This window comes from Haliotis asinina, chromosome 14 (genome assembly GCF_037392515.1).
Source record: "Haliotis asinina isolate JCU_RB_2024 chromosome 14, JCU_Hal_asi_v2, whole genome shotgun sequence".
Taxonomy (NCBI): Eukaryota; Metazoa; Mollusca; class Gastropoda; order Lepetellida; family Haliotidae; genus Haliotis; species Haliotis asinina.
Window position 1 is genome coordinate 32,132,840 of NC_090293.1, and position 17,947 is coordinate 32,150,786.

The 17,947-nt window shown below is 38.0% G+C and overlaps 1 protein-coding gene across 1 annotated transcript in view; it reads left to right on the forward strand.

The window, feature by feature from the left end:
* Positions 1-11,378, forward strand: part of LOC137261494 (serine-rich adhesin for platelets-like) — a 32,796-nt gene extending 21,418 nt beyond the window's left edge. Inside the window, exons 2-7 of the mRNA XM_067799249.1 lie at positions 1,916-3,375; positions 4,710-4,758; positions 7,304-7,635; positions 8,048-8,193; positions 8,669-8,820; positions 9,954-11,378. Coding sequence (XP_067655350.1) covers positions 1,916-3,375; positions 4,710-4,758; positions 7,304-7,635; positions 8,048-8,193; positions 8,669-8,820; positions 9,954-10,825 — 3,011 coding nt within the window. The 3' untranslated portion in view covers positions 10,826-11,378. The remainder of the gene's footprint in view (positions 1-1,915; positions 3,376-4,709; positions 4,759-7,303; positions 7,636-8,047; positions 8,194-8,668; positions 8,821-9,953) is intronic.
* The last annotated feature ends 6,569 nt before the right edge of the window (positions 11,379-17,947 follow it).

Here is a 17,947-nt window from a genome sequence, read left to right on the forward strand (position 1 = left end):
GCTGAGTCATTGGGGGGCCTGTGATAGTAATGACTGCCAGAGTTGCTTCCCTTGGTTCTCAAGGATTGTCACATGGATTTGAATTTGAATGACATTTGGTCCATCCATGCAGGTTTCTACCAACAGATTAAAACTTACATTGTAGATAATTTTTTGGCTTTTGACATCCTGTTTTTTAAGTGAACGATGCTGAATTACTGTGCAAGTTTATTTAAGCTTATCACAGTGACCCTGAGCAAGCCTTATGGTAGGATAATCCTGAACTGACGTCAATCTAATGACATGTCATCCCATTTGTGCTCATCGATGTTCATCATGCATTAATGACATTCTTGCAGTTGCCATGGTTGATGTGTACACTGAAAGTTTTCATTTTAAGTAAATGTAAGCTCAGTATTATTGCTTACACGGCTATATCCTGTTAGTAAGTAAACAATCACTGAAAATAGCATTTTTGTCAATGCTGAAGGATGTCAACTTGTGGAAATATTAGCTAATGGCAATCAAATCATCAGAATACACAAAGCGAATATAATGCAGGTCAAGTAAATATGTCTTTTGTTTAAGATTTTTAAGATACCTTTAAATATACTGAGGGAAAAAAATCACATGCTAGCACAAATGTCTCCCTTTATTTTCCCAAGGTGTCTTCGAAAGCTATGCAATACAAAGCTTTTGAAGAAACCTTGGAAAAAAAATAAGGGAACACTTGGCCATTCATGTGATCTCTTTTTTTCCCCTTTAGTATATTATAAACTCAGAGTTTCAAATAATCAGTATTTTTATGCCAGTTTCGGATTGGATGGTTAAAGGATTATACCGCCTTTGTTTAAGTATGTAACATTATACCTGGAGATTATGAGCAGAAACAATGGCAGGAAAATGGCATGACTAATATGAACTTCCAATTTCACATGGAACTTGATATGATGTAGGACATTGTGGTGGAGTTCTGTTTCTGTGATATGTTTAGCCATAAGTCAGTTGCTTTGTAGCAGACCTTTTTATGATGGTTCTGTGCTATTGAACTGCATTCTGGTCCTTAAGTTAATGCTTTTATGTTTTATGCCTTTGATATTTTACAGGATATTTTATCTAGATGTGTAGCCTTAATGAATAAAAAATACATATTAATCGTTTGAAAATTGCAGTGGCATATGATTTTTTATTGATTCTCAAGGCCTCAAATGAGTGCCCTTTTCTGCAAAATGGAAGTTTCATCAATCTCTCTTTGTGTCAAAATGTCAACTGTACTCAACTGAAGTAGAATAACTAGATAGGTTCATAAAGGGTATTTTCAACTCCGAATGAGTTAATATGGTTGTATGGTTGATACAAAAATCTGATTTTGTATCCAGTATCATTAAAAAGCTTTTATCAGTGCTACTTATCCTGACATTATCTAATCTGAATCTCAATACGATCAATTTATATTGTTATATTGGTGTCCATTGAGAAATTGGTCACTTAAACTGCTCCTGTTTATGGGAATACTGTCCATTAAACAGGGTTGTTATTCTTGACTTTTTCTATTTTGATTTATTTATTCTTGCAAAATGTTTTTTTTCATGTAAATATTGTCTGTCATGGTTATGCCTGTTGATGCACTGTATATATTTATGAGATTACCTTCATGTTTTACAAGTGAAGATCCGGGTTAGAATGATATTCAGTAACCCATGCTTGTCATAAGAGATCACTTGCGGGATCAGGTTGCCAGGCTCCCTGACTTATTTGACACATGCCATCATTTCCCCCTTGTGCAGATCAATACTCATGCTGTCCAGACGTAATATTTACAGACTGCCGTCATATAGTCGGAATATTGTTGAATGAAGCGTGAAACTAAACTCACTCACCCTGGTATAATGTTTCCCAGTGAGTACCTTTCTAATTATGATCTATCTATTTGCAGAAGAAGACGAAGACGATGATGACATAGTTGTGCTGAAGGAAGAAAAGGTGCCGATTCCAGCAGATGATGATGACGATGATGATGATGCTGTCATCTTCATCGCATCCACAAGCATTACTAAAACTAAAGACAATACTGTCTTGGGACCAAAAACAGAACCATCCTCTTCCAAAGACCTGACCCGAAGCCTCAGTCTCACATCTTCATTTGATGTTTCCTTGAACTTGACAGGTCCACTGGACCTGTCCAAACATACAGAGCGAGATGGCGACGATGTTGTGGATCCCACCACTGCTGCAGCCACAAGTGTCAAGCTGTCTGATAAAGAGACATTAGTCGATTTAGAGGAGACAGATTCACAGCAGAGTTTAACAGATGACCTCTTGGACAGTGTTGGTGGGTCAAGTCTAGACAATTCCTTTGTTGGACCAGGATCTCCCTCTGTTGACAGCAACAGCAGCAGCAACTCATCAGTGTCCTTGCCAGCAACACCGCCATTGAAATGGAGCCCCCAACCGTCAACGTCAGGTGTGAAAACAAACAGTGGGGTTGGTGGGCCTCCAGACCTCATCGTGCCCCAAGGAAAAGCAGGGTCACCGTGTATTGATGATCTGAACTTTCTCGAACTGTTGCGAAAATATGACTACCCTTCAGCCCAGTCGACAGACAATCAGTCGTGTATGTCTATGGGGGCGCCACCGTCGCCCTCTATATCAGTCACCAGCCAGCCAGTCGGTGCAGTGCCCACACATATTCACCCCAACAGCTGTGATACCACACTTTCTTCCTCGCCCACGAGTCTTTCAGCTAATAGTAAGCAAATCCCATGCATTGGAACAAGCTCAATATCACCAACTTCAAAATCTCTCCTGCAATCGGGAACAACCACATGCCACACATATTCCTCTAGTCAGGAAGCATTACCTAAAACCAGTTCTTCAGCAAACACAGTGTGTCAGTTTACAGACCTTGTACATACAACCCTGTCTTTGAACATCACTCCCTCACCAACTTCACCAGTCTCAAAAGTCACAAATTTGCCCAAACCGACATGTGTGTCTACTGTTCAAAGCTCTGCGGGTCCATCCACGTCTAGGACAGATTTGAGTTCCAATTCAGGATTAGCTTCTGACAGTACTACTGGTTCAAACTTGAATTCAGATTCCACTTTAGCTTCAAACTCTGTTCTTGCTTGTGGAACGGGGATTCGATCAGGAAACAGTCAGTCCTGGACGACAGGGACGTCCCGACTGTCTCAGCTTAGTCTCCCTCCAAGAAAACGGGTGCGACCGGATACTGTGATGTTGACTCCGACATCATCGTCATCCAAGTCTGATGATGCGTGTGTGAACTGTAAGAGCATCCTGCATGACCTGAAGGTGTCAAGGTGTACTCAAGGTCATCCAGCCTGCTCCACCTGCCTTGAGGACCAGGTCAAGCTCATTCTCACAGACAAACAGGTGAGTGAGTCACTGACAGGTGAGACTGTCACTGACAAACTGGTCAGTCTACCCAAAGACGTAGATTCATGACAAATGGGTTAGTCCATCTTCAACAGGTGACTTGGTCATGGCCAGGTGAGAAAATCGTTGACTTGTAAGACAGTAACAAACAGGACCACAAACCAGTCACAGTGTTAACGTTATCGCTTCATGCAAATAAATGTCCATTTCACACACAGTGTTTACTACCTGCGTGTTCTGCATGCTAAGCATTTTGTGGAAACAACAAAATAAAATGAAGTTTCTCCCAGTTAACTTGACTTGTGAATGATCTGATGCTGTGGTGAACAAGGCTATAGTAGGGCTTGGGTACAAAGAAAAAAACAAATTTTAAAAAAGTTTCTCTCAGCTAATTTGACTTACAAATGATGTGAAGCTATAGTAGCCAATTCACAGGAAAATCAAACTCAGTTATGATCAACCAAATCAAAGAACCATTTGCAGACCCCCCTAAGTAATTGAAGGAATTGCAGCAAATTTGAAATAATTGCATCTCAAATGTAAACAAACGCAGCCCACTCGCGAAACAGTTGCTGCGATATTGATAGTTTAGTGGTAATAACAGAAACATGTCGGTAATACTGGAAACACGCTCTGCCATCTTCTGGGCTGCGTTTGTTTACATTTGAGATGCAATTCCTTCAAATTTGCTGTAATTACTTCAATTACATAGGGGCGCCTGATTCGTGTCTTAAACTCTGATTGTTTAATAAATTGAATTATCTTACCTTCATGTGAAATACATTAATTCATTGGTCAGTGATGCTTCATCAAGTCTGTGTCACCCATCCCAGGAATGAGGTAGACGCCTTTTTGTTTACATGTCATATCATCGTTAGCGAGCTTATCGCGATTCAAAATAAGATCAAATGATATTTTGTACATTTACATGGAAGTAAGATAAATGCGTTGTACACGTCTCCTTCAGGGAATACAGTCTGATGTACGCCAACTGGCTCAGGTAACACTGCAACAGAGAGATGTACATCAGACGATGTTTCCTTCAGAGAATCGTACAACTTAAAATACATTGCTCAACAGTATGTTTTTCCTTGGGAAAACTTGATGCTGAAAAAGAATTAACAATATCACTCTTAAGGTTGATCGTTTTAATTGTGTGAGCGAATTTGAGACGATAAATTAGAATTCTACTTGGCCTCATGTTAGGTTTCTTGTACATTCGGTGTGCTTCAGGTTTACATGGTTCTGTGAAAGTGAAAACTGAAGTACTGAGTGACTAATGAAGTAATGAGTAATGAGTACTTGAAATAAAGGATTTACTTTTGTTTCAGGGTTCGCTGAAGTGCATCATGGTGAGCTGTGGCAGTTACTACCCAATGAGTAAGTCATGCATATGTTGGGTGTGGTGGGTTGGGGAGCAGGTGTAAATTACTATGCACATGTGGGATGGAGCTTTGGTCATGCTATCCCAGAGAACCATTTCACAAAGCTATCATAGCGCTACGACTATTGTAAGTCAGTACTACAATTTAGGAGGTACGATTGCTACAAGAAAAGATACAGGATCTTATGAGAGCTTTGTGAAACATGGCCAAAAAACATCATCCCGTAACATCTCTGTTATACAAATTATCTTGGTTATATATAAAACTATAATTTATTGAAAACATTCGTAATAGTTATGTATTCCTTTTTTTCGCTTTTGAAATATTTCATTCATTTGGCAATACGTAAACGTTTAGTCTAGTAGGGCTGTGAAAACCATGTGTTACCTAGTGTTGAAGCTTGAGCAACCACATATTTAGTAATGAAAGATATGAATTTCATTTCTTTGGCATGGCAACAAAATTCAGTGTATGATTTTCAGTCTGATTTTCAGTCTGAGTTAAGATTGATGTCTCTAAACAAAGTCAGTATAAATCAGCATGTTGAAGGAAATCATTTTGTATTAGATAAACAGGTCTAGAGTCAGCCTGAACATGTTTAAGTTTATGTAATCACTTTCCTTGTGTGCCCATGCTTTGAATTTTCCTGCTCATCCGATACTGAACTGTCAGATCCTGATTGCTATGTTTTTCCCAACACAATGACCAGGCATGATCTCAGTGATGGTCTTTCCTGTTGTTTAATGGATTTCTGTTTGATATCGTTGAGGGTAAGCCTCCAGTTTCCTGGTGACACCTGCTGACCAATGAGGATGGCCATCACAGGTCAGCTGACACCATGGGCTTCCTGGTGCAGCAGAACCTATTTTACTATTACATTCTGTCTCTTTGACATTAAGCAGCTAGAACATTTCAGCTTTCATCCCAGTAGACAGTAGATATGTTTTTGGGAGTCAACTACAGTACAGAACTTAAAAGGTTGCATGCAACCAAAAATTCAAACATAATTAAAACACAGTTATCACTTATTCATGACACATACTATGCATTGCTGATAATGAAAAAACCCAAACAAACCAGATTATAAGCTTACAATCAAATAAAAAATACAATATTTTGTACTTGGGTCTACTACGCTCGAAATGAAGGACCTGGGATACTGTACCAAGTGAGATGCGTAGGATATGCACTCAAGTGTAGCGAAATATCTTCGTTAGCTGTCCATTTGCTGATATGCTTAGCCAGCTGTCTGTTTATGGTGTATAATCCCAATAGGCGTTAATTTCAAATTGCATGTGGTTAGTGACTGAAGTTGTGCATTGCATGTTGCCATTAGCAGACAGGCAAGCAAACATGTAAGTGTCACAGCTGTTGAAATCACTTTTCCCCCCAGCGCAGGGGGAAAATTAGTAAATCATTTGAACTCTGTTTTCACAGGCTTTTTTTTTTTCCATCTGTGTTTTTTTCAGCTGTATAGGTTGAATAGTCATTTTTGATGATTTGTTTCAGTAAGTGCATACCAAAATGTTTCAGAGTCTGCAAAGTGTTTTACGTTGCATATCACCTTTAATCAAGACATCAACTGTGATTGTTTAACGATTTTAAAAAGTAAGAAGCTAAAGCAGGTCAGGCATTTAATCAGCACTGAGCAGTTAATTGGGTTTTTTTTTTTTGTTTGTTTGTTTTAACCAAACTGTCTTAACAGTACCACAATGGCTGTGCTTTTTTTTTTTTAAATTTAATTAATTTTTTTTTTAACAAAAAGGGATCGGTATGTGAACAACCAATGTGGCTTTAATGCTTGGTCTCACATGGGCAAGATAACAAGTGGGGACTTGGGAGGAACCTAGACATTGTGCCTATGACAGACCGATGAAATTCCAAGAATTGAATTGTCATTGATGAAGAAAACTTTATCCTTAAGTAACTTGGTGTAGCTGTGGTTGATTATTGTTTTTCTTGCTGGGGTTAGAGTCTGCTTGTCAAACTCACTCACTTGTTGGCATTAAGGACTTATGTATAGGAGAAAACATGCCTCCGAGGTTTTGGTAGACCATCAATGATTGTTAATTACAATGTATTAGATCATTTGATGAAGATAAATAACAATAACTAAAGCCTGCAGAAAATCAGTTTAATGACATTAACTATAAGTAGATAATTTAACCCCATCACCTTCGTCTGCCCCGTGGCCGCGCGGTAGAGCGTCTGCCTATGTCTGAAGTTGGCGGTTCCAATCCAGCTTGGGTAAACATTTGTATTGTAAGTTTAAAATCATGAACAATATTTTTCAATTGATTTCAAACACTCATGTATCATTTGAGTGTTGATGTTCATATAAAGTTAGGAAAAGTAAAATCTGGGAAGCAGTCTTACTAACGAAAAGTAAAACCTGGGAAGACGTCTTTCTAGCGAAAAGTAAAACCTGTCCCTCCAAAACAAAAACCTCAAATGCGGTTATTCTGGGAAAACAAGACATTACCTAATATATAGTGAGAAGCACACTTTAGGTTATATGTTTGATGTTGCCATGGTTACAGGTGAGCTGAAGTACACCCTTCCCTCCATGGTTGTGGAGATTCTGGAGGATAAGCTCCACAAAGAGCACATCAACTTTGTATGTGACATGCTGCTACCGGACACTGGCGCGGACGACCAGTCTGGGACTGCCGGGACAGCCGCCCCCAAATCAGGGAAAGCGGGCAACAAAGCTGATGAAGCTTCAGCAGGAAAAAAACAGAAGTTTGATGAGGATGTTCTGAGCCTGTTTGAGCCATTAAAAGAGGTTCAATCCTCGCCGGATGAGGACGAGAAACTGAAATCTCCGGAGGAAGATAAACCTCAAAAATGGGACCCAATGGATAAAATGGTGGTATGTTAGATGGGATTTCATTTCATTTAGGTTAGATTGTGGTTATACTTCAAGAATTTACATGTTATTATGTTCATGTTTTGATTATAGGAATATTATTGGAATAATAAATCTCGAAAAACTTGTCTTTAGAAACTTGTCTTATGTCATCCTGCTTGACTGGTCGCCAGGGTTCATTTCCCCACATGATTGCAATGTATGAAGTCCATTTCTGGTGTCACCCGCTGTGATATTGCTTGGATATTGGTAAAAGAGGTGTAAAACCAAACTCACTATAACTTGAACTAAAGATATTGTTCCCAAGTCCAGTGGCTCTGTATTAAGAATTAAGACAATAACATACTGGGGATTTTTTTTTTTTTTTTTTTTTTTTTAGTGCTGTACATTGATAATATGCTGTTTGACGTTTCAGAACCTTGCGATTATGGCACTGGAACCAGAGTCTGACGAGTATGTGGAAGTGGCTGTCAATTTCTACAGCACACTGGCCTTCCCTTCAGCAGACATCGTCAAAATATCACGTGTCCAGAACCCAATTCTCTGGAAGTACTATCAGCTGTAAGTCGATCGAATCTGTTTGATGATACTCATTGCTGATTGGCTAGAAGAATCCTGCATACGTGCATGCAGGCTCTGTGTGTGTGGCAGTGAAGGTGCGGCTTAGAGTTGATCTTCAGTAACCCATGCTTGTTGCAAGAGTCAACTAGCGGGATCATGTGGTCAGGCTCACTTGGTTGGTTCACACATTTTATCATATCCCATATCACTGTTGATCACTGGATTGTCTTGTCCAGACTTGATTATTTACAGACTGCTGCTATATAGCTGGGATATTGCTGAGTACAGCATAAAACTCACTCACTCACTCTGGCTTAACAGGTATATTTACAACAATGATACCTGGAATGCTGCTGTCAGTGGCACTCTAAATAAACAAATGATACTATTAGGAGCTCAGTTTCTGTTTTTCTTTACACACAATAATGAAGAGCGACAAAAGGTAGAATTTAGACAGTGTTTTTGTTTTTTCCAGGAAGCGAACAGAGATGATTCATGAGAATGATGGACACCAGGTGGATGAACGCCAGCTGTTTCATGGCACTAACAGTTCCGTCATCGAGGCCATCTGCAAGAAAGGTTTCGACTGGCGTGTGTGTGGGAAACATGGAAGTGTGTATGGTCAAGGTACGTGGACAGAGGGATTGATTTTAATCAGATTTGAATCAATGATTTCTCCATAGTTTTGTGCACAACTAGCATGATTGGGTCGTAAGGCTTGTTGTCTTGGCACATTATTGTATCCCATTTCCATAGATTGATGCTCATGCTGATGATCACTGGATTGTCTAGTCCAGTATCCATAGTTAACAGACAGCCACCATGTAGTTGGCTCAAGACAACATATGGCTTTGCATCATACCTTCTTTCTCGATATCCCCATACTGGTAGCAGTTGGGAAATATCCTTATGTTTGTCTGCATGATAGGGTGCTCAACATAATACTAGTATTTGCTCATCATGCTGAAGACCCATATTTGATTCCCCACATAGGCACAATGTGTTAAGCCCATGGTTTCCCCTCCCGTGATGTTTCGAAAAGCGATGTAAAACTCTGCTCATTCACTATATTAAGCACATGCTTTTTACCATATTTTAGTCACAAGGCCCAAAATTAGGATATGATTTTGTTGGTATAATCAATATTAACAATGATTATGTTCACAGTGCAGTAAGAGAATTCCGCATGGACATTATGTTTTTCAGAGGACATTAGTATTGGGAATTGGTTAAGATCACATTATTGATGATTGGTTAACTACAACCGATTAGTCATTGAAAATAATTGGTTAGCGTCATTAATCAAATATTCCTTGTTATGTTTATTAATGCACCAAAAATAATGAAATGGCAAACAATGCATTTGCATATTTAACATCTTTAAAACTGGACTAGTATATAAGGGACATTGCTCTCCTGGACTAATTGAGATAGAAGTCCATCATGATTTGTAGTGCTTATAAAACGTAACGGACAAAACTGAACTAGTGAGTAATTTTGTCAATGCAAACAAGTGTGTCAAAATTGGTTGTGTTCAGTTGTGAGAAAACATGATTAATTAAAATCAGACCTGATCTTGTCACTATATGCTGGAATAATACTGATGTGATATAAAGCCTAACTCATCTCAACTATTTAAATTAATTGGATCACCACCAATGGACATGACAGATACGTCACAGGAACTGATGAAAAATAACCAAGAAATGTATCATTTGTTGTAATACATGTATTAACCTGATATTTGTTTGGTATTTCAGGGTCCTACTTTGCCAAGGCGGCTTCCTACTCTCACCAGTACACAGAAAAGGTCAGTGGTCATCGATCCCGTATGATGGCCATTCGCACCTTAAGTGCACTTACATCCTCCAGTCGAACGTCAAGCTCATCATCCGTGTTCCGCCAGCCCCCGGGGAGTGTTCTCATAGGACCGTTCAACCAGATGCAAGTGAACCAGTTGATACCTCACAACTTCCTCCCCCCTCCTGCCCACATGCCCCTGGGGTCGTCACTAATCTCTGGCATCCATGGACAGCTCACCCCTCCCAGCACCGCCGCGCCACCCCCTCCCCAGCCACAGTCCTCGTCTCGGAGCAATCTCACAGTAATATCAAACATCTTCTCAGGGCCAATGCCAACCAACAGTTCTAATCCTGTAATAAACTCGAACCAGAACATGCCCGTGGAGTCCAATCATCCATCTTCCTCTGCAGGCATGGCTCGGGGGTTTCCTCTGACCAACTCCGGCCGATGTTCTGCGTTCAATGCCAGCAATAACAATACAACGTTCCCCCAACAAGCCAACTTCCTGCGGCAGGGTGCCGAGCCCTCTCCCCTGAGACAGAACAACTCCCAGAAATCCACAAAAGATGCCAAGGTCAGGGTCGTGCCAATGGCAGACATTACGTCGTCCCAGACAAGAAAAATGTTCCTCGCCAAGGTGCTTGTTGGGAAATACACGGGAGGAAATACAGGTCATCGGCGACCCCCACCCTTCTACCCAGCCGAACCGTACGGGAAGTGCTACGATTCTTGTGTAGACAATATATGGGACCCCAAGATCTTTGTGATTTTTGACAGCAACCAGGCGTACCCGGAATATATTGTTGAATACAATGTGATGAACGAGTGATCCAAGATTGTTCTGTTGTGTGCTTGGACTTGTGGCAATTTGTCAATGTTCTCTTTTGTGAATGTGTGTAGTCATGGAAGCTGTATATCTCCATAATTGAAGGCGGTTATTAGGTGACTGTAAGCAAGGTATGAGTATGAGTGGTGTTCCTTAAACTTGACAGAATATTAAAAAATGAGGCATTGTGGGATATATTCATGTTGATAGTAATCAGTCCAAGTATCCATCATTGGAAACAATGAGTATCTGACAATTAAACTTTCTGTTTCTCATCAATTCAGGGGTCCATTTGTCTGTGTTGACGGACTTTAGTGCGTGTGTCAGGAATCCATGAATCCCAGATTTGCCTTGATTATGTTTTTTAAAGATTTTTCAATTTTTCAATTTTAAGGGTTTGTGTCTTATGGACTACTAAAACGAAAATGCTGGGAGTGAAATAGCCTGATAGATTTTATTTTAGTGAATACATTAAAAAAGCATTGAAATCGTTGTGAGAAACAAGATGTCTTGTTTGATGTTTTTCTCATTGTTGAGTACTATATTTTTAGAAAAATAATGTTTGTGTATTTATTTAATATTAAACTGTGTTTTAGTTAATGAAAGTGCTATCGGAAAAGTAATACTTGGTTGATGAATTTAGACAGTTTGTGATATCTATTTAATTACTTCTTGTTACTGAACTGATTGTTGTTTATGAATTAAGTTAACTTGTAGACAAAAGCGAAATTGGAAATGATTGTCGTTCCAATTTCAGTGTCGATAATTCTATGTACTGAATAAGTCATTGTCAGTACTTGGTATAGATCAGATGATTGTATTAAGCTGTCTGTTGTTCTATTTGCTTAATGTATCATGGGAATTTCAACTGCATGAAACTTCAAGGAGTTGACCATGATTGCTGTAAACACAACGACTCATCTTTTGAGGTTTTTTGTTTTCAGCTTAAATCTGAATCAGATCAAGAACATATTAATGCAAATTGTTAGAGAACGAATCCTGTTTTAGTAAAACCCATGTTGGACTGTAACTGTTTGATATTGTTTCTCGAAAGAACATTGAATCTTGTCGTCTTGGTTGGTCACGATAACCTTTAGGCTGGATTAAACTCACATAACAATGTCAGTATTTCATGAGAACAAAAAGCTAATGGCAGACATTAAAGAAGCAAGAAATTAACCTTTTATTGCAAGACTACTGTTACTGATACAGAGGGAATCAGATTATTTTGAAAGTTGTTAGTTGTTTCTAATCAAGTAATCCTTCATGTTCGCATGCAATGACATTGGCAGGAATCTCTATCTGATTGCGAGAAGGTTAAGCAAGAAGGTTAAGCGAGAAGGTTAAGCGAGAAGGTTAAGCGAGAAGGTTAAGCGAGAAGGTTAAGCGAGAAGGTTAAGCGAGAAGGTTAAGCGAGAAGGTTAAGCAAGAAGGTTAACTACCAGTAGGGAATAATCGGATGCATCACCACCGTGTGAATGACCACTCGACACGCCAGGTGACCATCCATGCAACTCAACAATTTTTGTTGCCATTGCCCAATTTAGCTCACCTGATCCTAAGTTAAGTGAGCTTATGTTATGGCTAGCTTGTCTGAAACCCTCATCAAATGAGTATAAGCTTCGAAGAAACTCAATTCCAATATTTTGTAGCTTAAAATAATAATACAAAGTTTTCATCTCGGCATTGTTGGTGTACTCTAAGTAACAATGAATAAAGTACATGAAGGGCATAATTTCATGAAATAACTGGCTTTTGGAAATGTTCCAAATTTACACCAGGTAAGAATGGTAACTACTTGTTACTGCCAGTAATAAAGAGTTACTTCCCTTGATTGGAATTGAAACTACTGGGCCAAGCAGAAAAAGGATACATCATTTTGGCTGACAGATGAAACATTTTGCAGTAAATTCTACAAATATGTTTCAGTGAAATATGGTGTAGATTTTAAAAATAGCATCAACCCAGCTGGAGTACCTGTCACTTATTTCCGTAACTCTTCAGCAATCAGTTTGTAATAAAAGATTATCCTCCACTGCGATATTGCTGGAGTATTGCTAGAAGTGGCGTAAACCTAAATTCACTCATTCTGATTAAAAATTGATGGTGAGCTACAGAACTTGGGACCACATTCACAGTATGACTTAATCTACCTTGGAATCCCAAGGGTGCACTGACTTAATGATTTTAATAATATACATCCCTTGATATTATTCATATCATCTACGGATGTCACGATACATAAGTTGCATGAATCGATACATATCACTATGATTTGATGCGTATCATGATTCCTATTTTTGTGGCATTATTGAGTAAATGTATTTATATTTTGAACACTAATACTGCATATTTTATAATTGTCCAAGAAATGATCATTTTTTCTTCTCAGTGATTAAGGGCTTCTAATTTTCCATCTTTGCTTACAAAAACTAGTCTTTTATAACTCCCATAAAAAAAACATGATACAATTGAAAAAAGTAAATGTTACATATACAAGTTTGAACCGATACTTTGAAAACTAAATGTCGATACAGGTTTGAATATATCGATAATTGTATCGATGCATAGATGTATCGTGACATCCTTAATATCAACATCAGTTCACAGAGAAATCCCTTTGCTTATAATAATCTAGAGTTATTATCTTATCCTGTATGCATTATGTTGTTTCATGAGCCATGAAATTGAGCTGAGATTTTTACTTTTTAATTTGTACCTAATTATTTTTTATTTCTAGTTTTTCGTTACTGTTTGGGTTCCTAGTTTAGAGATGTGATATTGTGTACTACGTCAAACCATAACTGTTAGCTAACGATCTTATTTACTAGCTAGACCATGTATATAAACTGCATCGTTTAGATGCACATTAACATGTTCTTGTAATTTAATGTACTGATATACTTGTTATGAGTGCCATGTGTCTTCAGTTTGTATATTTTTACAGTTTTCCACTTTTTGACAAACAAAATGTGTTGTGGAATACAGTGTATCTAATGTTCTTTTAAGTTGGAACCTGGTTCAGAATTAGTCGTGCAACCCATGCATGGGTTCAAATCTATGTGTCTAGTATAGCTGGGGAACAGTCAGGGGAGGTAACTCTAAGGTTTGTTAAGGAACCTGATTTAGTTCGTATTTATAACACATGCTACAGTTGCTAAGGGAGAGACATTGTGTTTTTAGTGAAGACAGTTATTAGTACCTTGAGCATCATTAAACACTGAGAGGATAAAACAGAGACTGGTCAGCTCAGTATGTTATATGCAAGGCTGGTATTAATGTTAAAAGTGTACATTATATTCAGAGATGACACTGGCATTAGTACAAAGCAGTGGAAGCCTGCAAACACACACAAACGATTGTCACACACACGAAAGATGAGTGCAGTCTTCGACATGACCCTTCTACCTAGAGTCAACACGGTAACTGTATGTATTGATGTGATTTAGGAGCAAAGTGCATGCTAATACAAGAAGTATTTACAATGTTTCATGTTGGTTATCATTCTTCAAGGATTTTACAGAATTTTGTTGTCAGTAAACCTAAAATCAGGAGGGAGAGAGAAAAAAATATGGTTTCAGTTTCCAATCGAAGTAATAATTCTTCTAAATACTCAAATTATTTTACTTGGCAATTTTTGAAGTGTATATGGGACAACAAAAACATGTTTCCTGTTAGTTGACATTTTTTACCAATGAAAAGCACCAGGAATTTTTCTTTTCTTTTTTTTTTTTTTTTTTTTAATTTATTTTTTGGTCTTTATGGAACTTATTCTCAAATTCTTAAAAAAATTATGACTGGCAAATCCATAAAACAAGAAGTAAAATTTGTCCGTCCCAGTGGTGCAGATATAAACCTGTTTGAACGGCAGTTGATATACTGAAATGTAATCATTCTAAAAGCGTTCATTTGTCACATTGAAGGTAAAAGTTTAATTCCCCATGTGGGTACAGTGTTTCATTGAAGCAAATGCCTGGTGTCACGTGCCATGATATTGCTGGAATATTGTTGAACATTACATGAAAACCTTTTGTGCTGTACGAACTGTCAACAACATTGCCAATTTGGTCCTGTGAATAATTAACTAATTAACAGTAGTATACAAAGTGAATATCTGCTGCTGAATCCGGTGCTGTAAAGACTAGATGCGATGGTAGATGTACATCTCACGTGCTCAGAGACATGGCATCATCAGATGGAGCAAATACATGGTCAGCCAAGACACGTTCAGTGCATTCGATTTGATTGTTGGAAATGTTTCTCAAGAGCTACTGTACATACGTTCACTAAAATGGAATTAATTTTCATATGATTTTTAATGTCGCTGTTGCATGTACTTGTGTCAGTTTGTATCAGTACATCCCTATGTGTCTCAGTGCACAAAGAATCATTAGGCCTAGGTCATATTGACGGTCTGTTCAAGAATATATCATGTTTTTATAAAACAGTCTTGACAATCTTCTTGCACCATGGGAAGATATACCTGCTTATATTAGCATGTTCAAAATGGCAAATAATTGTAGGGTTGGTTTCCGGCAATCCACATTTACCTCCCTTCATGAAAGTATGTGGCAATGGTTTTGATGTTCAAAGGATCTACATTCATTAGAGAAGCTTAGGTGACTTCAGGAACAGAATTTGTGATACAGTTACCTACCCTTGGCCTACCAGAATCCTGTGACAGTGGGTTCGAGTTTTGACACAACCTGATTGTTTAAGGTTTTTCTGTGGATTTTAAAAATTGCCTTGCTTTTTCACCCATTTGAAGCGGAATATTTCTCAGTGCAGCATTGTAAGCTGCTCACTCTCTCCGTTAAATGGATGGCCCTTGTACAGTGATTGCAACCTCACTGTGCATGTCAAGACCCATAGAACAAAATAACGACTATGTAATATGCTTATGGTGCTTACTGGAGAGATGTTTGACATGGGTTAATTGGTTGTACTCTCTGTGTGGATGAAAGCCTTTGTCTTTGTTGAATTTTTCGGTATATCTTGGTGATTTGCTTCTTGGGTCTTATTTCTCGACTAGCACTCTGATCTGATAGTAGCTCAACTTATTGACATGTTGTTACTGATACAACTTTCATCTTAGACATTTGAGCAGATATTGTATTTCAATGATCAGTGTGTTTAGTTTTAAGTGTTATATCATGAATTAAGGCCATCAAGGACAGACAAGACAAGTTGTCAGTTAAACCATCATATGAAACGTCATATGAAAACTTGTCAATTGAATGGTATAAACTGCTTGGCATGCCTTCAAATTATTTTGAAAATGCTGTCATATTTTGTTCCTTTTACTAGGAACTTTAGGAAACCAACATTAAACAAAAGTCAGTTTAGGAAGGTCTTTGCCCAACTGTTTGGAAAATCCTTTTACAAGGCTGTCAAGTTAAAAGGTTGTATTATTACCTAAAACTTGAAAGCCAGTTGAACACAAATCTGAATACACATATTAATAATATTTTCATAGTTTGCTTTGTTTTTGTTCCTTATGTTTTATCACGGTCAATGAACGTATCAGGCTTGTTCTTCTCAAACCCTGTTTTTAAGCATTTATGTAAAGATTTAGAAGAATAAATGTGGAATGGTTGCCAGTGGTTACAGACAGTGTCTGTTCCCATACTTGTTATAGTAGATATACAAGGTCATGTGATCATGTGTTAATTGGGCCACAACAAATTAATTGTGTGCAAAATCTTTGTTGTCTTCAGAGGATGGCAGATTGCTTTGCAAATTTTGTGAATAATTCCTTGAGTCTTGTGAAACATTAATTGATTTGCTCTGATACTTCTTTCTTTACATTTAGGGAAAAATTCACTCCTACCAGAACAAGGAATGAGTTTGTTGTGGCGTAAAAGTATATATAAATGAATGATGATGATGTTTCTTATTTTTCTATTGACCATTTCCAAACATTGTTACCATGGTTACTGTCATGGCTTGTAGAAGTTTCTGTAGGTCTCAATACTTTGTACAATATTTTCTTGTGATGCTGGTATTTCTGTCACTTTATATACGCAGACAATCAGATGTTTGTCAGCGATAATATTGTGGTCAGCGCTCATGTTTAATGTCTTGGGGTTGTCAGGAAACAGTTCAGAAGTGTTACAATTGTGTGATGGAGGATGTATATGTTATGTATGCAGAGTAGTGAGATGTATATATTGTATTTAGAAACATGCTGTAAGTGGTCCATGAAATACCAGTACCACTGTGTGATTGGGCAAGAGTTGGTCACAAGGTTGTGTAACACCTTTGTTTTAAGGAATCACAAATCAAATTAGTGGAGATGTTATGTTTACCTACAACACATCTTACAACCTGTAGCGTTTACCATTAGGCCAGACCAATTTTATTGCTTGTTTGATGGATTTGTAGCTTGTACTTTTTCAGATTAATTTTCCCCACTCAAAAATTCCAATCGTAATTTCCTAGTGCACCGTTCCCTTTTCTTTTTTTTTTCATTTGTGACCTACACTTCATTAATTGCCAAAAGTAAAACACCTCAGTATTTAAAAGGAATAATATTGTGACTGGTGATTTGTTATTTTACTCTTATTCCATCCTGTGTTAGGTTTTCAGACAACAAAATATGTAAAACTGGTCTGGCCTTAGCTACTATTTATGTTATTTAAGTAAGAGTTACAAATTAGTATTTATGTTGCGATGAGATGGATTTATGTGTAAGACCAAATTTGAAATGTTTATGTATGCTGTATTGCAAGGTTTACATTAAAGCTATGATAATACATTCACAAGTACTTAAGGGCTAAGCAGATTAAGCAATTACTCCATAGTGTCCCTTGGGTCTGTCGTAACCACACTGCTGCAACCATTGTGACAAGATCTCTGTTCTTGGGCCACATTTTACCCCCTAACTCAGAACTCCAATGAGTAAAAAACAAAGATTAAGGTCTCTTTAATCATGGTTTTATCTTTGTTCCAGGATGTTAGAGATTGTTATCATTGAAGGTCACTGATAAATCACTCTCATTGCGCACACACCATCCTTTTTTTTTAAGCAGAAAGACCTGATTTTCATGGGCCCAAATCCCAAAAGAGGTGGTGAGGAAAATGGTTGACTCATCACACCAACGACCTGGGTTCAGTTCCCCACAT